Consider the following 27,296-nt stretch of genomic DNA (forward strand, 5'->3'; position numbering starts at 1 on the left):
AAAAAACAGTATTGGTTTATACAGTATTTGGCATGCTATTCACGTATGCAGTGACGTATACGATGTCAGAGCTAGAAAATAGCTTAGATACGATTTGGATTCAGCGCTGGGCGGCTCCGCCCCCGCCAAGCCCCGCCCCGTCCCCTCAACCCCGCCCGGCTCCGCCCCGTCCCCTCCGCCCCGCCCCGTCCCCTCCGCCCCGCCCCGTGCCCTCCGCCCCGCCCCGTGCCCTCCGCCCCGCCCCGTGCCCTCCGCCCCGCTCCGCCCCCGGGGCATGCGCTGTGCGCCCGGCCGGCGGGGCTGGCTGTTTGAGGACTGCGCGCAGAGCTCCGTGGCCGGTGTCTGAAGTCGTCAGTTTACTGCTTGTAAAGAACATAGCGATCACTGGGAACCTGGAAGTAGAGACTCCTTTCTGCCGTCCCTCCGTCCCTCGGGCTGCTGCGAATCCCCCCGCCGGCCTCCAGGACCCCGGGCTGACTGAACGCCCGCACCGGTCCCGCCGCCCCAGGGCCCGCTACGCGCCCGGCATAATGGGAGAAAAATCACGACGGAAAGGCCCAGCCCCTCGCCATGCAGACGGGAAGCTTGGCCGCACGTGTGATCACCCTTACGCCCCTTGGAGTTTCACCCCCTCTTCGCGGGCTCCAACAGCCTGGGTCAGGCCTCCTTGTCCTGTGTGGGCCTCTCGGCTGCAAGAACACAGTCCCGAGCCCCGGCGAGCCCGCGCGCCTCCCACCCGCCGTGCACAGGCTGCACTTTACGCCCCAGCACTGCGCCTGCGGGACCATCTGGATCACTTTTCCATTCTGATGACGTCCTGTACTTCGTGGCTGCAGGCTCCTCAAGCCCCAGGTCTGTGCAGAGACGAGCAAAGCAGCAGAATATCCGTGCCACAGCTTTCTGGAGCACCCATTTTACTACCAGATTTGGAAGGAACGAAGTTAAGTAATTTCCAGGGTAAGTAATTAAAATTTTACGATGAAAAGGCTAGAAACTCTTCTGCTGGTAATAACTGTCAGACATATCTGTGCCTGAAATGTCAGACTTTTTCTGAGAAAAAAACTGAAAACTTGTTTCCCATTATTTTAAATAGGAAAAATTATAGGGCACAACAAGTCAATAGAAAAAAACCTACCAATTTCCTAACTCACAGTGTGGCAGTAGGTTGAAGTTGCACATAAGTTAGGATGTAAAATGCTTAAATGTTGCCACTTGGTCACCCACATTTGATATGGTTGTTAACATGCATTTGCCTTGGATGCAGTAGCTGTGGCTTGAGACCAGCAACATCACACGTGAACCTCCCCTTTGTCAACACACCAAAGCTTTTTGAAGTGACTGTCATGATCCTGATGGTCTACCAGTTGTTTCTGGAAGGAACATGTGGTTTTTTTCCAGCAAACTATTTAGTTTAAAATGTTGTAATTTTTGAAAGCTCAAACATTATGTCTACAACCATCAGCCAAAAAATTTGAGACAGGTTCTTGCTCTTTTGCCCAAACTGCACCACGAAAGGGGTTCCAGTGATCCACCTGCTTCAGCCTCCCCAGTAGCTGAGACCACAGGTTTGTGCCACCATGCCTGTTAATTTCTAAATTTTCTGTAGAAACTACATCTCCCCACATTGCCCAGGCTGGCCTCGAACTTCTAGACTCAAGCAATTTTCCTGCCTTGGCCTCCCAAAGTGCTGGAATTACAGGCGTGAGTCACCAACCGCACTCAGCCTGAAAAATGTTTTGTGAGATAAATAGCTGCTATACAGTTTAGATATTAAAAACTAAGATGTGTTCTTCCAGGAAAGTAATACTTTCAGATATATTCTGTGTCACATCCTGTATGATGAAATAGATGGCAAAAAAAAATCCCATTTAATTTAAAGATGGAAGCTGTAACTTCAAGTAAATTTGGAGCTGAGGAGTCCTTTCGGGCTATGACCCCAGAATTCGGGATTCTCTGTACTGATTTTTTGCTAGTGTCCACACACAAGCATTCCTTAATGCTGTGCGTTAAACAAATAGACCTTTTTTAACCCCAGGTTTCTCTCCATTTACCATTCTGTTTCTCTGCTCCATGCAACTACCTCACCTCATGTCCTCTCTTGCCACCCACTCCTTTCCAGCTTTCCTCCCAGGTACTTTGCTGAAACGACTTTCATCTCAGTCATTTAGCTGCATTTGACACAGACGATACAATTGAGGAGTTCCACCCTTTCTTCTGGATTTTAGGGACCTTCCCTCCTGGATTCCCTCTCACCTTTATCCTCATCCTCCTGCTCCTCCTCCACCAGATCTCTAGTGATCCTCTCAGAATGATCCCACACAGTCTCATAGCTTTAAATACCATCCATCTGTTGATAACCACTAGGCTTGGGGCCTCTTCCCTGAGGGGAGCACCAAGAGTCTTCCCTGACTCTTTTCCCTTCTCCCCCAACCCCCATGCAACCACACAGCAAGTCCTGTGGCTCTTGAGTGCAACCAGCATCCTGATTCACCATCTCCATTTCCACAACCAGTTTCAGTCACCTTCCTCTCCTACTGGGCTACTGCCAAGAATCCTCCAACCTCCCTGCATCTTGTCTTGCCCTGCTACAGTCCAGCCTCCACTCAAGCATCCAGAGTGATCTCTTGAAAATGTTAAAACATGATATAGGCATACCCCCACCCCTGTGTAAACCCTGCCACTATCTACTCATTGCAGTAGAATAAAAGCTCAGACAACCTGGTGCCTGCCTCTTCAGCCTCATCTCCTACCCTTGCTTGTTCTTGCTATGTGGGTCAGATTTTCTGGTCTCCAGAGCTGAAAACAATCTTAACTGACAGACGTTAGATCATAGACTCTATCTACAGCATAAGGCATGGAAGGAAAAGTCTGAGAGAATGATGGGCCAGAAAAGCTTGTTTAAAAAAAAAAATAAAAAGCACAGGAAACTGGAAACATAACTAACCTGTATGTATATACTTAAAAGAACATGGTAACAAAATGAACTCTTTAGAAACTGAGCCAACAGACTTGCAAACAAATAGAAATACCTTTGGTCCTACTCTGAAAACAAGAAGAATCCTTAGTGAGTATACAAGAACAAAAATTGTACACATTTCTGGGTCATAATGCAATAAAACTAGAAATAATCAAAAGAGAATTTAAAGATGTTCAGCTTCCTGAAAATGTTAAATTATCCTTTTAAACAAATTAATGCCTGCGTCAGGGTGCAAATCCAAAACACAAATACCTTGCCTATAAAAATATATTTTTGCAAACAACAGTGTATCGGGATGTAAGGAGAGAGCTCACTGACTCAAAACTCCCAGAGTGACCAGATGTGTTCATGGGAACCGGAGCACTGCCCTGGAGTCATTTGACATCACCTTATTACAAGTAGGAACAGCCATGCTGGGAGATGCTCAGATGCCAGTAATAAGTCAGAGGATTCCCTCCTGAATGGGACCTCCCAGTCCTCTTTGGCACAGGGTTCCAGGCAGTGACCACAAATCCATCGGTGATGGCTTACAAGATCAACCTGCCCTCAGGCAGTGGAGTGGAAACTGGCACTAGCAGCTACAGTGGAAAAAATGAATGGCCTCTAAGAATATGTCATCTGCCCCATGCAAAGACTCTGGATCTCAGAAGTCCTCCTGGTAAGGACTCGGAGCCAGACAACTTCATTTCCTGTCACCTGGGCTGCTCTCCCTCTGACAGCTATGGAAATTGGTGAAGCACAGGAACGTATTGGAAATGGCAATGATGTGCCATGCCAATGTGTGGAAGTGTACAAGTTAAGTAATATTTTAAAAACAGAACACACAACAGTTTGCACAATCCGACCAAAGCTCTGTCATGTATGTTTCTAAACAAGTTTGGAAGAGAATTTGGAAATGGCTGAAATTTTTTTATAAAGCTTATGTTTTTAGTTTGTTTAAATGTAAAAGCATACACTTAGAAACAAGTTAGTATGTAAAAATTTTTAATCTTAGCTATCTGGAAGCTTCAAATACTTAGAATGAGGCATTTCCCAAAGGTATCTGTAACTTGAATTTTACCGTAGTTTGAAAACTCTTGCCCAGCATAATGGCTTACACCGGTAATCCCAGCACTTTGGGAGGTTAAGGTGGGCAGATCACTTGAGCTAGGAGTTAGAGACCAGCCTGGGCAACATGGTGAAACCCCATCTCTACAAAAAATTTAAAAATTAGCTGGGAGTGGTGGCACTGCTGATAGACACAGCTACTCAGGAGGCTGAGGTGGGAGGATCCTTGAGCCCGGGAGGTCTAGGCTGCAGTGAGCCGTGATCGCACCAGTGTACTTCAGCCTGGGCAACAGTGCCAGACCCCGCCCCCTCCCCTAAAAGAAAGAAAACTATTAGTTCATAGTGCAGTTGATGAAATAATGTACATCCACAAAGAAACGAGCAATCATAATATGTATATAATTACTCAGTATTAAAATATTGTGTATAGTATTACATATATTGAATACCTATAATGAATGGGGCACTGCTTTAAGCACTTTATACTCATTATCCCACAAGAATTCTCTCTCCAGCAGGTCTTAGTATATTCAATTTAAAGGCTAATTAGTAAGCAATATATAGAATTGAATGAGAAACTACTTAAAACATAGAAGGCTCTCGAAAATACAATGTGGAATGAGTAATGCAAGTTACAGAGATACACAGCACATTTATAGAAAGTGTAAAAACTTACGAAGTTCAACAGTATATTATTTAGAGAAACAATATATTATTTAGAGATATTATTATGTAATAAAAGTATAATGAAAGTCAGGGAAATACTTTTTGTAAAGCTTCAGATGAATGATTGTCCCAGATGGGGTTACATTTCAGAAGGGCCAACCATGCAGACGGCTTCAAATGTAGTGGTGTAGGTGATGGGTACGATGTATTTATTTTACTTTTATGTGAGTCTGTGTATGTGTGTGTGTGTGTGTGTAATTTTGTATGTATAAAATAGTTCGTAATAATTTTTTTTTTTTGAGTTGGGATGTTTCTCTGTCTCCCAGGCTGGATTGCAGTAGCATGATCACGGCTCACTGCAGCCTTCACCTCTCAGGCTCAAGTGATCCTCCCACATCAGCCTCCTGAGTACCTAGGACTACAAGTGTGCACCGCCATGCTTGGCTAAATTTTTTAAATCTTTTGTAGAGATGGGGTCTCACTCTATTGTCCAGGCTGGTCTTGAACTCCTAGCCTCAAACAATCCTCCTGCCTCAGCCTCCCCAAGTGCTGGTATTACAGGGTAAGTTGCTGTGCCCAGCCTAATTTTTTTTTATTTTTAAACAGCTTTATTGAGGAAAAATTCACATACCTTATGATCTGCTAGGGTTTAGTATAATCACAGATATGTGCAACCAAAACCATGGTTAAGTTTACAACATGTTTATTAGTCCTGTACCTTTTAGCTATCACCCTGTTCCCCCCACCCCCTACCCCAGCTGTAAGCAACCACAAATCTAGTTTCCATCTCAATAGATTTTTCTTCCCTGGGCATTTCATATAAATCAATCCATATAAGTGTTTTTTCATGTCTGGCTTCTTCACATTTGTCTCATTCCAGAAGGTGCCTGAATTTTTCCACAACTGGGAATACTAAGCTGTGGGGTGAATTTTTGGTTCCCAAGTGAATGTGAATGAGGCAGATTGGAAGGAGAGTTCTTTTACTGAGGGAACGGGACAAGAACCAATGAAAGAAAGAGATCCAGCAGGAGGGGAGGGAGGAAGCGGGGTGGAGAGCTGCTTGAAGCAGATGAGCAGAGCTCTGGGCCATGACAGCAGAAGAGAAGGTGCCGTGCAGTGGGGTGCAGGTCCTGAGGGGGAGGGAGGGGGAATGTGGAAAACAGCAGGTCATAAACTCTGAATTCCAGCTCCTGGAGCTGTGGGTCCCAGGGGCCTGGTTATCCCCTCACAGGCAGGAGCTGGAAAGTGGGGCTCTGCTCAGGTCCAGGAAGGAAGTGGGTGCACGGGTGGTGTGGACATGTGCATGGAAGCCCACAGTGCCCACAATGTGAGGTCAGCACTTCAGGGAGAACCTGCATTTGGGCTCCAAGCTGCTTGGAAGTATTCTTTCATTCAGCAGCCTTCTCATTAAGTGCCTGCTGTGTGACAGACACTGCAGAGCACAGAGATGCAATCTTACCTGTCCCAGCCTTCCAGGCACCAGGGGTGCCACGCGCTTTCAAACAACCAGCTCTCGTGTTTCATAGAGTAAGAACTCACTCACTATCACTGGGACAGCACCAAGCCATTCCTTCCAGGGACTTGCCTGGAAGGCTGGGACATGGTTATTTTCCATCTCCCCACGGTTCATGGAACTGTATTCTGCATAGAATGGGCAAAGTACAACTATCATTGATTAGTAATTGAAGAAACAAAGATTTTACCTTCATGTTTTTTACAAAATGCAATATCTGAGATGTAGCATTCTATATCTTTGGCTTCTTTAATGTTAGCTATACAGACAAAATAGAAAATGAAAAAAAAATTTCCAATATTAAATATTCACATTGATGTCTGTATTAGTCTATTTTTGTGTTGCTATAAAAGAACACCCGAGGCTGGGTAATTTATGAAGAAAAGAGATTTATTTGGCTTATGATTCTGCAGGCTGTACCAGCCTGGCACCACCATCTGTTTCTGGTGAGGACCCTAGGAAGCCTCCAGTCATGGTGGAAGGGGAAGTGGAGCAAGGAAGAAAGGAGGTGGGGTGCCACGTGCCTTCCAACAACCAGCTCTCATGTTTCATAGAGCAGGAACTCGCTACCACCGGGACAGCACCAAGCCATTCCTGAAGGATCTGCCCTCAAAGACCCAAACACCTCTCACTAGGCCCCGCTTTCAACATTGGGAATCAAATTTCTTTCTTCTTTCTTTCTTTTTTTTTTTTTTTTTTTTGAGATGGTGTTTCGCTCTGTCGCCCAGGCTGGAGTGCAGTGGCATGATCTCAGCTCACTGCAAGCTCTGCCTCCCAGGTTCATGCCATTCTTCTGCCTCAGCCTCCCGAGTAGCTGGGACTACAGGTGCCCACCACCACACCTGGCTAATTTTTTGTATTTTTAGTAGAGACGGGGTTTCACTGTGTTAACCAGGATGGTCTCGATCTCCTGACCTTGTGATCTGCCTGCCCCGGCCTCCCAAAGTGCTGGGATTACAGGCTTGCACCACCACACCTATCCTAGGCCCCATTTTCAACATTGGGAATCAAATTTCTTTCTTCTGTTTTGTTTTGTTTTGTTTTGTTAAAGAGATCATCTGACCCTGTCACCCAGGGTGGAGTGAAGTAGCGCAGTTATAGCTCACTATAGAAGCCATGGCTGAGCTGAGCCGTAGCTTACTGTGGCATCCAACTCCTGGAGCTCCAGAGGTCCTCCCACCTCGGCCTCCTGAGTAGCTGGGATAACAGGCTCAATCCACCATGCCCAACTAAGTTTTTAATGTTTTGTAGAGACAGGGTCTCACTAGGAGGTCAGATTTCAACATGAGATCTGGAGGGGACAAATATTCAAACTGTATCAATGTCAACAGGTTTTTTTTTCCTCATAAAGAGTATCTATGTGTTAGGAACTTTAGATGTTTAAAAAGTGGTGGGGGGAAGAAATATATAATAAGGGACACACACTTTATAATTTCCTCACATTTTAAATTACTCCAATAACTAATACATAGATGGATTTATGGGTCTGGAATTTTTTCAGTGAGACATTTGTTTATAATTAAAATATGGATTTTATCTCCTTATTCCTTTTTAATTCAGTCCGAGGCCTGAGCCACCATCAAAACCTTCCTACATTGAAGCTGGGGTTTTTCCCTGAAAATGTTGCTTGTTAGGAAAAAAGGAGGCAGTTGCCTTGAGCCAGCTGACCCTGGCCACCATGCCGCTCTCACATAGGAGTGTTATTCAGTGGGAAGTTTTGCTCTCTGCATCGCACCGCAGCCCCTCAGCCATGAACTCAGCAAACACTGTCCCATTTTGCCCCCAGTAACAAGCACAGGGGCACCATCACAGGCTAGTACCCAGTGTGAACTAAGTCTTGGGAACTTACTGGAATTGTTGGAAGACATGCCCCTTTTTAGTAATGCACATGGCTGTAAATATTAGGTACAATTTGATTTCAGACTCAATTCATTATGTGTTTTGGCTCAGCTGTGGCCTGCATATGGTATTGCTGATATAGAAATGAAAATGCTGGTGAGCCACAGAAAGAAAAATCCTGTGTTTTCTGAAAGCTTCAAACACCTTTGGCCTTGTTCCTTAATCACCTGGGAGGAAGAGAACCTACAAAAACTGGAAACGCAGTGGCCAGCAACCAGCCCTTGAGAGGCTTGCTGGGCTGTGAGGGTCTGGAGGAGACGAAGAAGCTCTACATTGTTTCTGCAGCCCCCGTGCAAAACAATGTTGAATTCCAGCGTGATATTGAAATGAATGTATTTTATTGTAATGTTAAATCTTAAATTTTTTATTAAGTCCTTTGTTCACAAATGGAAACAACGAAACGACAAATTATTTAAAATTTTCAGATTTTATAACCTTCCTGTCCTCTAGCAAAAAAAAAAAAAAAGAAAGAAAGAAATTTGATTCCCAATGTTGAAAGGGGGGCCTAGTGAGAGGTGTTTGGGTCTTGGGGACAGATCCTTCAGGAGTGGCTTGGTGCTGTCCTGGTGGTAGTGAGTGAGTTCTTGCTCTATGGAACATGAGAGCTGGTTGTTGTGAAAGCGCGTGGCACCCCACCTCCTTTCTTCCTTGCTCCACTTCCCCTTCCACCATGACTGGAGGCAGCCTGAGCTTCGGAAGGGAGGCAGTCCTTTAAGACAGCCGTGTCCAATATAAACAGAATATGAGCTATGCCTGCCTGTAGTTTTAAATTTTCTACTAGCCAGGTTAAGGAAACTAAAGAGAAACAGGTGGAATTGATTTGTAATAATATAATTTATTTGACCCGATGTACCCAAAATATCATTTTAATGTGTGATCAGTATAAAAATATTAATGAAACGTTTTACATTTCTTTGTCCTAAATCTTTAAAACTCACTCCATATTTTACACTTCTAGCATATCTCAGTTCAAAGCAGCCAGATTCCAGATGTTCTGAGGGCTCTGACTCCCTGAACTCAGGAAGGTGAAGGGCCTGAACCCCACTTCTCTGCCAGGAAGGAGGGAGCTCCCCCTCCCTACCCACATCTCTTCTCAGTCCCAAAGGAAGAGAGAGTGCCCTGAGAGAGCAGGGGCTGCCAGCAGGAGGTGGCCACAGGTAGGCCACTGCTGCCCATCTGCTGCTTGGTGGGGCCATTCTCCCCTCCAGAGATCAGAGGACAGCGGGGTCCCAGGAGGTGGGTCCTGTCCACAGCCTTGACCTCCAGAGTTTAGATTTGGAGGGAATAGATTCCAGACAAATGCCTTACCTTGCTATTTGGCCTTTGCCCTAGTGGTCAGGCTGTCATCTGTTTCCTCCTGTGTTGTGTGATACTGTGTGAGTTTTAAGCACATACATGTCTACATGCATTTCTTTATAATTCAAGGGACCCAACTTCTGATAAGGGGAAAAGGAATTCAGTACCTAGACGGTCCCTATAGTGTGCCAGCTAACTTGTAGTCAGCATGTTGTTAATCCTGGCGTCCTGTCAGCTCTGGGTGTGTTAGTTAGCTGTTACTATGTAATGAGCCATCCCAAAACTTATTTAGCTCATGATTGAGCAAGTCAGCAATTTATGGCAGGCTCCTGCCATAAATTAATTGCTATACCTATAAAACCTGCCGTACCTTTATAAGGTATAGCAATCTTCATGTGTGTGTATGGGAGAAGGGGGTCAGCTGCTGGTGACCAGACAGCTCTGCTGTTGAGAGTGAGTTGGCTGTGGACTGGGCAACTTTGGTTCTCTTCCGCAAAGTGTTTCATCCTCTAGCAGGCTAACTTGGGCTTGTTGTCACGGAGATAGCACGGTTCTGAAAGAAAAGGAAGAAGCATTCAAGACCTTTTGAGACTGGGCCCAAAACTGCCAGCTGGATCCAAGTCTTGGGAAACAGATTCTAACTCTGGATGGGAGCAGCTGTAAAAGCACATTGCAAAGGGTGTAGACACAGGGAAGGATGAAGAAACATGTATAAAGCACTCCACATGTTTGGAAATTCTTTTCATCCCATTTTGGTATTTGTAGGCTATTACTGGTCTTCAACACAGACTAAATCAAAATGCTGTGCCCAAAACAACCTCTTACTCTGAAAGCAAGTGATGTAAAGATAGATCTGCTGAAAAGACATTTCCTCCTGCTGCAATTTAGTCAAGCAGCTGAGCACATCTTGAAGCTGTCCTTTGATTTTAACAGGGCAGAGCTGTTTTCTAAGACTGCCCGCCACCCCTCCCCGCAAAGCTGAGATGCTGCGATGAGGCAAATCCCCACAGCACACAAGGAAATCAGGCACAGCTAAGGTTCTCACCCCTGATGCACCTTACAATCACCTGGGTGGCAGGGGGCTTTTAAAATTCCCAAAACCCAAGTTGCAACAGACCAGTGAAATCAGAATCCCTGGGGTAGGATCCAGACATCCTTGCTGTTTAAAGCTCTCCAACTGGTTACAATGTGTGGCCAGAATTGAGAACCACAGCATGAAACCAACGTCTTTTGATGAACTAGTAGCAAATGGTTTCTTAAACGAATGTGAAGTCTTTGCTGCCGAGCTGTAGCCTTTCAATCTTACTTGCGTTATTTACATTATTTACGTACTATCTTTTGCAGGACTTGACCTCTGCTCCTCGTTTTGTTTCTGATTCAACTCACTTTCACAAGTGCTGAGTGCATATGATGTGCAGAGCACCGTGCTAGTTATTGTGGCCTTGGTTTGGGGAGGACTTTGCTGGGAAATAAAATCACATCGTCAGAAATAAGAGTCTTACTACTTACCAAATTGAGGCAGAAATGGGAAGACCTAGGGGGTCTCACCCAAGGGTTAGGACACTAATAGATACATCAGAATATTACAGTTCATCTGATGATGCTGTGAGTGGAAGTGTCCCACTTTGAAACAAAAAACACTGCTGTTACTCTGAGATACTAAGTTATGTGTGCAAATATGTGGTATTTAAATATTTTGTTGATATATAACATGCATATAGAAATACGTGCATAAAGCATTTACTTAAGCTCAATATATATTATGACAAAATTAATACACGTGGGTAACCAAGAAATAGAAGCAGCCTCACTCATGTGGCCCACAAGCGCTTTCTCCCTCCCTCCTCTTCAAATGTACCAGTGTCTTAACAGGTGACAATACAGATCAGTTTTGTCTTTCTGTGCAAGTCTTTTCGTTACAGAAAAATTTACATATATAAAAAATGAACAAAATTGTATAATAGAGCCGTGACCCAGCTTCAACAGCTAATAATCGTGCCATTTTTGTTTCTTCTGTACCTCAGCCCTTTCCCTACTACCCCTCACTTTATTTATTTTTTTAGTTCTTTTTTGGTGAGGTAAGATACACATGCATTGAAAGGCACAAATCTTAATTGTACAGCTTTGAAAAATAAATACACCCATATAACCTTCACCTCTTTTCAGAATGGAATATTTCCATCATCCCCAGAAAACACCCTCATGCTCATTCCTAGGCAATTTTTAACTCCCCCAGAGGAAAGTACTGTTGTGGGGGTTTTTTAACTGTAAGTTCATTTTGCTTGAAATCATACAATATACATTTTTATGTCCAGCAGTCTCAGCATAATATTGGTGAAACACCTCCATAGTGTGTGTTTTAGCAGTTTGTCCCTTTGTATTGCTGAATAGTATTCTGTTGTATGAATGCACCATGGTTTGTTCATAAATTTCTCTGTTGATGAATATTTGGGTTATTTCCTGTTTTGGGCTATCATAATAGTAAAGATCTATGAACATTCTTATACAAGTACTTTTTTGTATTGTTGTATTCCTTTATTAGCATTGAAGTGACACATTTTTTCATTTTTTAGCAGTTCCTCCAAGGATTACAATGTGCATCATTAACATTATCACAGTCTAGAGTTAATATTGTACTGTTACAGTGAGTGTAAAATAGAAAAACTTGCTACAGAATAGCACCATTTATCTCCTATCCTTTGTGCTGTCGTTGCCATAAATTTTACATCTGCACATGTCATAAACCCCACAACACAGTGTTATATTTGCTTTAGTCATAGATCTTTAGGTGAAATTAAGAGGAAAAAAAAGAAAAATATATAATAAATATTTGGAGGGAGATGTTTTGAGGCCACAGAAACATACTGTTTCTTCATCCACAATTTTTGCATTCGTTGATGACTCTTTCCTGCAGTAATGATTACTGTGGTGTTCTAGTGGTAGTTTTCTATTTGTGCTCCTTCAACATTTATTACTTGGAATTCTTCTGCAAGGAAGATTTGTCTTTCCTTCCTGATTTATTTAATCTTTTCTTATATCAGTATGGACTTGTGAATATTTATTTTATGTTCTTGGTTACAATTTAGTGCTGTCATAACTATTTGCCACTCACATTGTTCCACCTTGAGTCATAGAGAGCTCTTCCAGGTTGGCTTCTTTTGACATGTCCCCACCCTTTTATGTTTTTTAAAAGCACTTTCTTATTTTCTGGCACTGCAAGTTGCTCTAGTCTCATCTTGTGTTTTTCATGGCAGGCCTAGAATTAGTCATTTCTCCAAGAAGCCTTGGTTTCTTTTATAGGAGAATGGTATTTAGAAACCAGGATCTGGGTACTGGGTGTGCTCATTAATACTGGGATATCAATGCTTCCAGGCCCTCTCAGCATAGTTTGGAAAAATGTGAATGTTTCCAAACATGTATGCATGAATACAAACTCAGCATCTACCTATCTACATCTGTCCATCTAAACAGATATATTAAAATAGACATGGGTTCATACTGACATTCCTAACTCCAGTCCAGCACCTTAGGGTTTATTCTAGCATTCTCCCTTTGTTTATTTATAACTCTTTCACCTACAGAGAGAAACTGGGCTCTAATTCTCTAAAATACATTTGATAACATGGAAAATCATTTCAGAATTGCTCACCCATACCCTGAAACAAATTTGCCAACCAGAATACAGTATGTTTGTGTGCAGTTCTTGAGTCTTACAGTATGCAGTCAAAACAGTATTTTCAAAGGTTACTTAGGTGAAGACTCTTTCCCCCACACTCTTCAATATGGGTTAGTCATAATTTTTAACTCAGTAAGATTCATTTGTCACCAACTGCATTCCATCTGACCCGCCCACCATCTTTGTTGATTTTTAAATTTACATAGAATAAAATTCATTCTTTGTAACATACAGTTTCATGAGTTTTGACAACTGTATAGAGTTATACATTCACGTTCACAGTAACACAACTGTCTCATCACCTCTAAAATTCTCTATTGTTGACGCCTCTTTGTAGTCAACCCCTTCCCCAACCGCATTCTTTGGCAACCACTAATCATTTTCTATCCCTGTAATACTGCCTTTTCTAAAATATCATATAAATAGGATTATAGGACATATACAACACAGATGAATCAATTGGGTTGTTTGTTGTTGTTGAGTTGTCAAGAATCGCTTGGCAATATATGTGAGAGTTTATTTTGGGGCTCTCTAGTCTATTCTGTTCATCTATATGTCTGTCTTTATGCCAGCACCACATTGTTTTGATTTCTGTAGCTTTGTACTAAGTTTTGAAATTAGGAAGTATGAGTCCTCCAACATTGTTCTTTTTCAGGATTGTTTGGGCTATTCTGGATCCTGAAATTTTATGTGAATTTTAGGATGAATTTTTCTGTTTTGCCCAGCACATCATTGGGATTTTTACATTCTTGGTTTAGTTAATTCCTAAGTATTTTATTCTTTTTGATGCTATTGTAAATAGAATTTTCTTAATTTCCTTTTCAGATTATTCATTATTAGTATTTAGAAACACAGCTGATTTTTGTGCACCAATTTTGTATCCTACCATTCAGCTGAATTTGTTTATTCTAACGTGTGTGTGTGTGTGTGTGTGTGTGTGTGTGTGTGTGTAATCTTTAGGGTTTTCTACATCTAAGATCATATCATCTGCAAACAAATATAATTTTACCTCTTTATTTTCAGTTTGGATGCCATTTGTTTATTTTTCTTGCCTAATTGTTCTGGCCAGAACTTCTAAGCCATTTTGAATAGAAGTGGTGAAAGCAGGTCTCCTTCCTCTGTTCCTATCTTAGTAGAAAACCTGTCAGTCTTTTACCATTAAGTATGATGTTAGTCTGCATTTTTCATATATAGTCTTTATTATATTGAGGTAGCTTCCATCCCCTCTGCACTTGCTGAGTGTTTTTTCATGGAAGGGTGTTTAAATTTTGTCAGATGCTTTTTCTACATCAGTTGAGATAATCATGTGATTTACCACTCCATTCTCCTAATGCAGTGACGTTTGAATGTTCAACCATCCTTGCATTCCAGGAATAAATTCTACTTGGTCATAGTGTATAATTATTTTAATATGCTGCTGAATTTAGTTTGTTGGTATTTTGTTGAGGATTTCTACATTGATATGCATCAGGGAAGTGATATGTGTCTCTAGTTTTCTTGTCTATTTTTTTTTCTGACTTTGGTATCAGGGTAATGCTGACCTCATAGAATGAGTTTAGAAATGCTCTCTGATTTTCAGTTTTTTAGAAGAGTTGGATTAGTGTTATTTAAATGTTTGATAAGATTCACCAGTGAAGCCATCTGATTCAGGGCCTTTCTTTGTCAGAAAGTTTTTGATGACTGATTCAGTCTTCTTAGTAGTTACGGGGTCTATTCTAATTTTCTGGTTTTTCATGATTCAGTCCTAGTAGGTTTTGTATACCTAAGAACTTGTCTATTTTATCTAGACTGTCCTATTTGTTGGCAAATAGTTGTTTATAATACACCTCTTATAACTCTTTATTTCTGTAGAATTCGTAATAATGCCCCACTTTTATTTTTGGCTTTGAGTCTCTTTTTCTTAGTCAGTCTAGCTAAAGTTTTGTCAGTTTTGTTCACCTTTTCAAAAACCAACTTGTGGTTTTGTTTATTTACTGATAAGGAGGGATTTATTTCTGTCATATACTGTTGGTTGTTTATATGCCTTGTAGCTTTTTTGTCCTTCATTTCCTGCATACTGTCTTCTTTTGTATTTAATTGATTTTTGGTAATGTTTTAATTTCCTCATTTCCTTTTGTATATGTTCTAGTGTGTGTGTGTGTGTGTGTGTGTGTGTGTGTGTGTACCACCATGGGATTACATTTAACTTGCAAGTTTATTCATTTTATTCAATTGTACAAACATACTGTAATTTATTTATCCATTCTACCCTTGATGGTCCTTTGGATTTTTTAAAATTATTGGACTTTTTTTTAGAGCAGTTTTAGATTTACATGAAAAATGAGTGGAAAGTACAGGGAGTTCTCATCTATCCAGTCTCCTGCCCACATGCCCTGTTGTTACCCTTACAGTCTTGCCTTGTGGTACATTTGTTACAGTTGATGAACAATGTAGAAACATTATTATTAACTAAAATTCATCAGAGGTCACTCTTTGTATTGTACCTTCTATAATTTTGAGAAATGTGTAATGACATGACATGTATCCATCATTAATGCAGCATACAGAATAGTTTCACTGTCTTAAAATATCCCTGGTGCCTCAGCTACTTGTTCCTTTCTTTCACCCTCCCCATCCCACAGCCCTGGCAACTTCTGCTGTCTTTACTGTTTCCATAGTTTTGCCTTTTACAGAATATCATGTGGTTGGAATTCTATGGTACATAGCATTCAAGTGGGCTCCTTTCACTTACCAATATGCATTTAAGTTTCCTGTGTGTCTTTTCATGGCTTGTTAGCTCAGTTTTAAATCAAGGAATAATAGTTCATTGTGTGAATCCACAACAGTTTATCCATTCACCTATTGAAAGGCATCTTGATTGCCTCCAAGTTTTAGCAGTTATGAATAAAGCTGTCATAAACATTTACATGGAAGTTTTTGTGTGGATATAAGTTGTCAGCTTACATATGATAAGTGTATACTTAGCTTTGTAAGGAACTGCCAGGCCAGACACAGTGACTCACGCCTGTAATCCCAGCACTATGGGAGGTTGAGGTGGAAGGATTGCTTGAGCCCAGGAGATCATGACCAGCCTGGGCAATATAATGAGACCTCATCTCTACAAAATAAATTTAAAAATGAACCACGTGTGGTGGTGCCTGTTGGTGTTAATATCATTGTTATGCAACCTGCTCTAGGAAATGACGATCCTGTGTTCTCTAAGATGAACCTTATGAGAACCACTCAAGTCAGTAGTCACAACCCATCATTAGCAGAAGCTCAGAAACTAAAATGTTAAATGCCTGGCCATTAAGTTTTCTTATCTTTGTTTATTTCTACAGAATCATCTCCCCTGCCCCACAAACATGAAAGAAAAGACAAGAGAAGCACCCCAGAAGAGGAGGGGAGAAGTGCCCCAGAAAAAATCATCCAGTCTCTGAAGCTTTGCCCAGGTGGGCACAGGCCAGCCAGCCTCTCCTCTGGTTGCCCAGCTGGCTGCAGGTTGTCATTTAACCTTCCGCCCAGCATGCTTTTGAGTGTGCAGAAGTGCTGCATGCCCTCTTCTTTGAAAACCTGTTGAGCAAATGCCTCCGCATTTTATGCACCTTCAACCTCCACAGCCAAAGGCCCCCAAGACCAAACATGCTGTGCACACACAGCAGCTCTTTGTGTCCCACTCCTGGCCGATCTCCTGCATCATCTCGTTGAGCTTCATTGAACCCCGCAGTCTGCATGCTCTGTGGAACTCAGGGTCTTCATTTTGCATGGAACTCAGGGTCTTCATTTTCCGTGGAACTCAAAGTCTTCTTGCTCTGTGGAACTTGGAGTCTCAGGGCCTTTGTGCTCCATGGAACTTGGGGTCTGTGTGATTCATGGAACTCAGAATCCTTGTGCTCTGTGGTACTCGGGGTCTGCGTGCTCTGTGGAACTCGGGGTCTGCATGCTCCATGGAAAGCACCAGGATGCACTTGACCCCCCACACCCATACATACATCCTTCATTTTATTCCTGGCCCTCACCTGTCCACCCTGTGAGGCTTCTTCACCCCCACTCTCCTTTGAGCTCATGCCGGGTCTTTCGGACTGGCCTGAAGCATGGGTGTTGGTAGAGGAGAGTGGCTGATGTCACACCTTCAGGCAAATTCTGCTAGTGTCACACCTGATGGAGCTGCCTAGGGAGGATGTTTCCTTGGAGGATGCGCCCTGGCAGCCACTGGCTTCTTATGGTGCCTGCACTGCTGCTGCTGCCATGGGGGCACCACAGGGCCACACTGGGGGCTGTTCTGGAATTGGTGGTTTTCATTTCCAGCTTAGGTAGGGACTGGCAGGCACCTTGGCTGTCCTTGTGGCTTCTGTCTTGACCCTGGTCCTCCCCAGGTGGCTGATTTTCTGGGCTGCTGCTCTTCCAGGAGGAATTAAAGGTGGGAATGGCTGAAACCTCAGCTTTGGATTCACAGAGACCCTAGGCTGTGTCATGCAGAAAGGGAAAGGATTGCAGATGGTGGTGGGATCAGCCAAAGGCAGGGCCTTCACTGTGATGCTGGAGCCCTCCATGCTGGGATGTTTGCATATAGCCCAGGTTCAGTTCGGTGGTCCATCAGCGAGTCCTGGATCTGGTCTCACTCGCAAGCCATGGACAACATGAGCTCAGTTTGCCAGGACTCTTGGGGTTAGGGAGAGCTCAGCGTCCGGGTGGCTCTGGTTCCTTCTCATGCTGAAACTCTGCTGGTGTTCCTCCATGGGGCCCTTGTGGGTTTTTCTGAGATGCACCTCTTGCTGGAGTTGAGGATGAGAAATGTTTTCAGTGGGTTTGCACCCTCCACACATATGTAAGAGGTGTTGTGTTTCATTCCTATCAGGATCCATTGCTGCAGCTTCCTGAAGTTGTGTCCGTTAAAAGGCAGGGACCCGGTGTCCAGGCTACAGAGGGTGACTCCAGGTTCCACACCACCACTGTGGACCAGTGTGCCTATGGACTTAGGAGAGTTCCCAGCTCACACAAGGGGGCTGCCCCAGAGGGTGTTCAGCTTGTTGCCAACAGTTGCTGAAGCCAAAGTCTGCAACCTTGATGTTCAGGTCAAGCAGCCAGAAACAGGTGTTCTGGCTTTAGGTCCCTGTGGACAATGCCATTCTCTCCTTCCCAGGCTACTGATGTCCTGGGTTGCTCCTCTTATGGTGGAAGCTCAAGATGGAATGGCTGGAGCTTGGCTGCCTCCGGTTAGAGCCTGGGCTCTGTATTGCAGACGTCACCTGGCAGAATTCCTCATGGGCCCCTTTTGTCGTGGGTGCGACTGCTGGGCCAGGGTTGTCGTGGGTAGTAAAGGTATTTACCAAGACAACTGTGAGTAAAGAAAGGCAAATTTATTACAGAAACTATGAAAATACATTGCAAGAATGCAGCATGCAGCACAGCAGAGAAGGGGCTGTCTGCAAAGATAAAGGACTGGAGGGAAGTTTTCTAAGGTTGTGCTGGACGGGGCTATGTGCAGGTGAGCTTGTGCTATACGCTAAGATATGTTGGAATAATTTTAACTACCAGACCTTTCCTCTTCTGGTGCCCGAGGGAAACGCCCTGCTGCTTTTAGCTGTCTTGTAACCCACACGCCTTTTCACTTCTGAAGTTGCAAGATAACGGCTGTGGTTTTTCACACAAAAGGGTTGCAGACTGGGTTAGGTCCCTGTTCCGCCAACCTGGCTCTTTCCCAGTTTCAGTTAACTTAGTGGTTTACTAGAGCCCCACACCTTTCTCTTTCATATGGCCATGATCCAGGAGGTAATCCGTCACCTCTCCTCCGCTAGAGTGCTCCATGGCCAGGGGTAATCCTCACCTCTCCTCCGCTAGAGTGTTCCATGGCCAGGCAGTGTTTCCTGGGTCCAGAGCACCTCAAACAATTTCAGTGTTGTGGTGACTCAGGGCCTTCACCATACAGACTTGACAGCATAGTCTAGAGGCTGGAGGGGCTCTGTGACTCCCATTAATGACAGTCACTGCCACGGTTTCCCCAGGCAGGATGTGCCAGGAGAACTGCTCCATGTTGGCTCAGCAGAATGTTGTTATAGGTAGCTCAAAAAGAGAGGGAACAGGGCTTCTCTAGATTATTTCAGGGAATGAGCTATTATTTGAATGTTAATTTAAGACTATTTTATCAATTAAAAATGTAAGGCCCAAGAAACTTCAGTTAGGAAGAATGAACAAATTGAATAAATACTGTTAAACTTTATGCTTCTTTCAGCAAATATTTTCTGCTCGTCTCTATGAGTCAGGCACTTTGCTAGATACCATAACATAGAAACATAGCATCAATCCAATATGGTGTGGGTACTGTATGTCAAATTTTAAAATATAAGTGCTATATAAGAAACTTCTCAGTGCCCTGGAGGCAGGGTCCAGAGACATATCCTGTGGATGACTGGGGCTGAGGTTTAAGGGATGAGCCTCGGTGATGAGACAGATGGGAGAGGGCACCGAGGAAAAGCGTCTTCAGGCAATCGTGGTTCAGTGAGCTGCAGCCGTCGCGGCAGGAGAGTGAGGAGCGCGGCCTATCTGGTGATTTGCTGTGGTTATATTCTGTAAACTCGCCTCGGGTCCTGAAGTATTGCTTCTGGGGAAACACAGGGTAAGGTTCCTGCAAGCCTCTGGTTGCAATATTTTCAACTGCCAAGGCACCATTCATGTTCCATGGGTTCATTTTCCAACATCCCTGTAAAACAAGGCAGTCCCATCAGTGTTGAAAACTGCTCTCCACATACCCTTTTCCCATAGAGTACTTCCTGATCTACAGAGCTGCCACTCCTGAAAAGCTAACACTTTCCATGCCATGCTGCCTTTTGAAAGGTGCCAGCCAGGCAGCATTAGCTAAGGCCTCTTTTTGGCTCTCCTCACAACAGTGCTGCCCGCTGTGCTTTCATTGGTCATCATCTCATGAAGTCACAAATGTAGCTGCTTTTCCGTGGTTTCCATGGTTTTGCCACGCTCCAGGGGGTGTTAGTTTTGCACTTTCCCGAGCAGCCTCGTGTACAGGTTGGTGAAGCTCCCCTTCCTCTTTCTGGATGCACTGTAGTGTTTGTCATTAGCGTTGAACTCACAGGTCGCAGCACTAGAACCCACACCTGAACCAAGCTTGGCTAACAAGCGTTTTCTCTGTAAGGCACATCACAGCCTTCTTGCTCATAAGGACACTAGACAGCGCTTCAGCATTATGCTTGGAGGCCATTTCAAACAGTGAAATCAACAACAACAAGCTCAAAACTGCAAAAGAAGTGGTACTATAGAGACCATGAGAAGACTGGTTTGCAGGTTGAGAGTAGGAACAAGAAGGCAGCATGGGGCCCTGCATGGCCTCCACTGGGAGGCCGATGGCTCAAATTGTTGCCCTGCTCTGCACATGTTTTCCTGTGACTGTGAAAGCAACACGAGTATTGATTTGGGGGTTAAAAATACATTTTAACAAGCAGAAAAGTTCACAAATATGAAATAGTGGCTAGAGAGGACCACCCCCATGCTGGAGCTGCAGACAGAGGCTGTTGCGAGTGCGAGGCTTGCTCCTATCCCGGGAGCTTCTGGTTGCCACCAGCACCTTGTAAGCCAGGGAGTGGTGTCACCTGTACTGTAGCAAAAGCACCTTTTCTCAATGTGAAGTATGGCTTGAAGAGAGGAAGATGGAAGACTGGCTGGAAGATGGCTGTGTTAGGGGTGAAGCAAGGATGGGGGTGGATTGACCAAGCTGGGCCAGAGGTGCGAGGAGCTGATCTGCGAGCCCTGTGTGCCTGTGAGTCCTGGCGGAGTGGCCGTGCATGGTGACAGGGAGGAGGCATCCAGGACAGCACCCACGTTCCCGCCTGAGGCACATGAGGGTGGATGACAGGGTTCAGGGCCCTAGCCTTCAAGTCAGACACACCTGAGTTCAAATCCAGACTCCACCACTGACTGGCTGTGTAGCCTTAGACATGTTCCTTCACTTCCCTAAGCGTCCATTTTCTCATGTCCAATACATAGATCACTATGCCATAGGAATATTAAATCACTCAGTGATTTTGAGGTTAAAATGAGTGCTGGTGCTTTTTATTGAAATAAAGAAAATGGGAAAAGAAGCAGCATTTGAGGTGTGAGGGAGGGGAATCTGGGCATGGGGAGTTGGATGTGCCTGTGGACAGCGATGAACTAATGTCCAGCAGCCATCCGATGTGCTTCCAGGATGCTGGGGCCAGGATGTGGGGCAGCAACATACAGACCTGGAAGTTACAAGCAGGCAGGCAGCTGCTGCAGCTGTGAAGAGCAGGCAGTGCAGGATCAGAGGCCCGAGGGTAAAGCCTGGGGAATGCCAGCATTTAGGAAGAGGCCACTGGAGATCAGAAAAGAGCAGCAGGAAAAGCAGGAGGGTGTGGAGGGATGGGAGGTGCAGGAGGAGGGTTTCCAAGAGGGAGGGGCAGGAGTCGGTGTTCTGCCGGCATGGACTGGAAGTCGTAGCACTTTTGAACTGTGGGGACCTAAGACATCTTTTAGTCTAATCCCCTTATCTATCCTGAAGAAGAAATCATGATTCCAAGGTGACATGAGTTGTTTGCTTTAGGTCACAGTGATTTCACATTGGGATACCTCGATTTCTAATGAGTAATAGAATATTTAATAAATACTCTAGAATTTGGAATTGCTCCTATTCCAGTCACACTGGATATTTTCCCAATTTGATGAAACTGATATTTTAACAACTGTTAACCATTCCATGTACTAAGATGCTTATAGTCAAACTGCCTCTTAAACCTATTTTTTTGTATATTTAACAAATTTTGCTATAATGTTAAAAACAACTTATAACTCATCAAACTGCATTTTAATTTTAGTAAACACAAATTACACTGAAACGGGAGTGTTCCCTGGCCCCTCTCACAGGACGTGTGACAAGGGTGCGGCTCGCTGCCTGTTCAAACCCCTTACAGGAGGGGGATCACGCAGAGGGACAGGTGCAGGAGCCCAAGTGGGTGTGTGCTACAGTGTGCTCTTTTAGTCTTGGCATCTGTGGATAGCTTGAGTGTTAACCAGCTCAGTGGACCCTCAGCCTTTCTGCAAAGGCAGAGGGTCTTCGTGACAGCTTTCTGTATCCCAAGCTCTTGTCCAGGATCCTGGAAGAATCCGGTCACACACAGACTTGAAGGATAAATGCAGGGGTTTCACTGAGGGGTAGAAGTGGCTCTCAGTGGGATGGATGGGGAGCTGGAAGTGGGGAGGGAGTGCGAAGACGATCTTCCCCTGGAGTTTGGCCACTGGATGGCCAAACTCCTCTGTTACCACCCCCAGCTGAACTCCTCTCAGCGTTCAGGTGTTCCTCATCTTCTCACTGTCTCTGCCATGCCGTTCTGCTGTTTGACTGCTTTTCTCTTCATCTCTTCATCTGCTCCTGGAGCCTGGGGTTTGGGGTTTATATGGGTACAGGATACGGGGGTGTGGTAGGCCAAAGGGCAACTTTTTGGGTACGAAAACAGAAATGCCTGTTCCCAGTTAGGGCCATGGGTCTCCAGGCTTGAGGGCGGGGCCTTTGCTGGGGAGCCGCCCTCTTCTATGCAGTATTTCCCTGTCTCTTTTCTATATCAATACCTCAATAAAATTTAGTTTTAAAAAATAGCATATGTAAAAAGTTTGGCTATTTAAAAAGTAATTATGTCCTAAATTATTTTGTATACAAAGACCTGAGGACTTGAAATATTGTAATAATTGGAGCTTGTCTCTGCTTTAAGGGCACCACTCGCCCCTGATCCATCTTGGTTTCCCCCACAAGGCAGCAGGAGTGCCCATGAATGAACATGGGTGAAATCGTCGGATACAGGTAGTAAATACATTCTATTTCCTGAAAAATATTACCTAACTACATGTCTAGATATGGAATTGCATTTTCAAGCCAAGTTGGAATTACAAATTGTAGCCCATTTGAAAATGCATACAAATGTGTGACATATACACCCAGAGGAAAGAAGTCACAGTTATGAAAGAACGAAGTGGGAAAATATCTTTTTCATGTAAGATTGAGCATTTTGGTTGATACTGTGATAAAAAATCTTGTGACTGATTCTCTTTTGCATTGGTTTTTAGTGTCATTTGCACTCTGCCCAACTCAGATAAAATTGTATATGATGTAAATAGCAGGAAACTAAATGGTGATATTGTCCTGAAAGGAAGCCACTTCATTTTTCAAAGATTTCTTCCGCGGCAGGGATCTAGGAATGTGCAGGGATGGAGTTTTGCATTTCTAGAGGAAACAGCAGGCAGGGTGTGTGCAGCCGGAAAGGGGGCGTCTAGGTTCCAAGGGCAAATCCCACCCCCTTAGAGGGGATTGGAGAGCCTGGGAAAGAGGCTGGGCTGCCTGTGATCCCCACCCCACACCCTGCCTCCTACAAGCCCCAGAAGGTCCACACTTTGAGTCGTCAGCCAGAGACAGTAACTCAAAACCTCGGCTTTGGGCAGCCAGAAGCCCAGAAATGGGGGAGAGGGCAGGCCTAGACACCAGGGATGAAAATAAAATGAATATTAAAAATTACCTACATGTAATGTTTCATATATTCTATATATTTTAATATAAATGCCAGAGGTTTCTGAACCAGAGCAACTCCATCTTGAATAGGGGCTGGGTAAATAAGGCTCCACCCTCAAGCCTGGAGAATCTTGAATAAGGCTGAGGCCTACTGGGCTGCATTCCCAGGAAAGTAGGCATTCTAAGTCACAGGATGAGATAGGAGGTCAGCACAAGATACAGGTCACAAAGACCTTGCTGATAAAACAGGTTGCGGTAAAGAAGCCAGCCACAACCAAGATGGTGATGAAAGTGGCATCTGGTTGTCCTCATTGCTCATTACACGCTAATTATGATGCATTAGCATGCTAAAAGACACCCTCACCAGCACCGTGAGAGTTTATGAATGCCATGGCAACATCAGGAAGTTATCCTATACCGTCTAAAAGGGGGAGGAACACTCAATTCCAGGAATTGCCCACACCTTTCCTGGAAAACTCATGGATAATCCACCCCTTGTTTGGTATATAATCAAAAAGTAACAATAAGTACAAGCAGTTAAGCACCCCATTCCACTGCTCTGCCTATGGAGTGGCCATTCTTTTATTATTATTATTATTGAGACAGAGTTTCACTCTTGTTGCCCAGGCTGGAGTGCAATGGTGCAATCTCAGCTCACTGCAACCTCCGTCTCCTGGGTTCAAGCGCTTCTCCTGCCTCAGACTCCTGAGTAGCTGGGAATACAGGTGCCCGCCACCACACCCAGCTAATTTTAATATTTTTGGTAGAGACGGGGTTTCTCCATGTTGATCAGGCTGGTCTCAAACTCCCGACTTCAGGTGATCCGCCCGCCTCCTCGGCCTCCCAAAGTGCTGGGATTACAGGTATGAGCCACCGTGCTTGGCCACTGGAGTCGCCATTGTTTTATTCCTTTACTTTCTCTAATAAACTTGCTTTCACTTTATGGATTTGCCTCGAATTCTTTCTTGCACGAGATCCAAGAATTCTCTCTTGGGGTCTGGAACAGTGCCCCTTCCCAGTAACATAAATATGTAATAAAACAAAGGTCCATAACTTGACCCAATTGGAAACACAAAATTTACTGTGAGGATTTATATAACAAAGAGATAAAAGGGGCCGTGGTTGGCTTTTGTGCCTGTGCAGCATGAGCTCCAGATTAACAAATGCACCAATTGACAAAGCTTCATGAACTTAGTCAATGCTGGGACTCAAATTACAGTTATACCTGGGAATCTCACTAAATTTAAACACTGCAATGCCTGTAATCCTGGCAAAATAACTATAGAGGAAAAATAGCCATGCTTTATTTTAACTGTAGCTTTGCCTAAATTTCGCATAAGCATAATACTCATTGCCCTAAAACATGCTCTAACACAATGAATAATATATATGATTCAATTAAGTCTTTGGCACCTACAAATTGGCTTGAACCTTGGAGGTCCCCAGTAAAAATAGTTAATATTGCTATAATTATGAGACAAATTGGACCTTGCAGGTCCCCAGTTAAAATAGTTAATATGACTCTACGTAAGTTATAGCAAGATGTGTTAGTCTGCTAGGGCTACCAGACACTGGGTGACTTTAACAATAGAAATTTATTTTCTCACTCTTCTGGAGGCTGGAATTCCAAGACCAAGGTGCGGGGTATTTGGTTTCTCTGAGGCCTCTCTCCCGACCTGGGATGACCTTTCCTATGAGCACACCCAGCACTGAGGTCTCTTTATGTCTCCAGATTTCTTCTTTTATAGCGACACCTGTCATGTTGGATTAGGGCCCACCTTAATGGTCTCACTTTAACTTAACCACACCCTTTAAAGGCTGTATCTGTAAATTCAGGCACATTCTGAGGTACTGGGGTAAGGGCTTCAGTATGTAATTTTGGGAGAGACACAATTCAGATGTACAGGACCTTCAAGTTTAAAACTTAATATATAAAACCTAATTAATAAAAGGGTGATTCTCTCTACTGCTTCTCCATTTGACAGCTCAGTCTTGCCTGTGCTTAAGCCTGGAAAAAAATAAATGGTGCTTCACAGTGGATTACTACAACCTTAACATTGTAATCCTTTCATTAAGACCCCATACCCAACACCCAGTATTATGGAACTTACTGACCCCATCCAATCAACAATTGGTAAATATTTTGCTGTTATAGATTCGGCTATCATGTTCTGTTCAGTGCCTATTTCAATAGCCTCTCTGCCTTAATTCACCTTCACCTGCAATGGGACACAGTACTTCTTCTCTAGGCTACCCATGGGGTATCCCAGCAGCGTTGCCACCACATACAATCTTCATAGAGCTCTTAACTGCACCCAGCTTTCTCCAGGAGCTCAGGGTGCCCCAGACCTTCATCCCAGACAGCATTGCCCTGGAGCTCACAGCTGGAGATGACATCACCACAGACATCCCCAATCCAGCCCTGTCCTGCAAGCAGGATTCTGGCCCCCCTAGTTAGGCCTCAGAACTGGCTGATCACCTGGCTTCATAAACCTGGGTGTTTTCAGGGAAATTTTTGATCTCTACAAACCATGATATGTAGAGAGGGAGACATATCTGATTCAACAGTCCCTGATCCACTGATCCATGGACATATTTGCCCACAAGGAATAACCAAGAATCTCTCTCTGGTGGAGGTCAGGGGCATTACATGAGCTGAGTAGAGCTTAGTTTTTCATCACTAGACATAGGCAAGGTATTTAAGTTATTACGCTTCCAAGCAGCATGGCCCTCACTCACTCAAGGTGAGATAAATATTGCTGCAAAGGAACAGCAGCTGCATTGTTGGAGTTTCGCTTTTGAGGCGTGTGTGTGTGTGTGAGGCGTGTGTTTGTGCGTGTGTGTTGATTTCTTTCACAAAATACATTTTCAAATACTTCCTCACTCCAATCAACATTGCCCCTTCCTTTTAAATAAATTTTTTGAAAACTAGTAAGCCTATTTTATTTATTTACATTTTTATTTACATTTCTTTACAAACTGTTCGCTATTAGTCTATAGTGAAAAGTCAACACTTTATAAAATAAGATTAGCATTTAAAAGCTTCTCAATTCTAATACTTTGAAAGGCTACACCGATTTTCAGAAAGTCTGGGCTATTCAAAATATTTTACAAAATTCTGAAACTTTGAAAAGCTGCAAGATTTGGAGACAGCAAGACAAGGCGTTTTTTCTTATATCCAGTTTTGTTCGTTATATGATGAAATAAGCACTTTTTAAATTAACAGCTTGAATTCTAAAATATATTTTTGAAAATCAATAATGATTTTTGTAAAAATAGAAAATCTGTTGTACTTTTATCTTAAAATTCATTTCTTATCTATTTTCTAGATTTGATGTTTTGCCATTTTAAAGAATACTAGACAAGAGGATCTCAATTTGGATCACTGTATTGGGCTCCTAATACCCTGATATAATTTTAAATCATCCCAAACAACGCATTATTACCATATACATCAGCATTTCCCAAACTGTGCTATAAGCTATGTATACTATTGATATTTTTGAGCTAAAATATACTTACAAATACATAAAAATATATTTATCTAGGTGTTGTTATGCAATAATGCACTTTTCAAAAAGAAATGATATACCAGTCTCAAGAAAACCCGGAAGCTGCATGAAAATTCTTGATTCCTTTTATATATAGTGACAGAAAAAGATGTAAATCTAACAATTGGTTATTTTTATTGTATAAAGTTTTTTCTATAAGCACATGTGAA

General features: G+C 43.5%; 1 protein-coding gene across 1 annotated transcript; it reads left to right on the forward strand.

Annotated features, from left to right (window-relative positions):
- Window positions 1-62: 62 nt before the first annotated feature.
- LOC117976523 (putative uncharacterized protein LINC02693) lies at window positions 63-27,296 on the forward strand. Its single transcript, XM_055102023.2, has 4 exons — window positions 63-957; window positions 16,395-16,505; window positions 22,785-22,873; window positions 26,905-27,296. Exons 1-3 carry the CDS (start codon window positions 63-65, stop codon window positions 22,856-22,858), a joined length of 1,080 nt encoding a protein of 359 aa, XP_054957998.2. The 3' UTR covers window positions 22,859-22,873; window positions 26,905-27,296.

Source organism: Pan paniscus, chromosome 19 (assembly GCF_029289425.2).
Source record: "Pan paniscus chromosome 19, NHGRI_mPanPan1-v2.0_pri, whole genome shotgun sequence".
Lineage (NCBI taxonomy): Eukaryota > Metazoa > Chordata > Mammalia > Primates > Hominidae > Pan > Pan paniscus.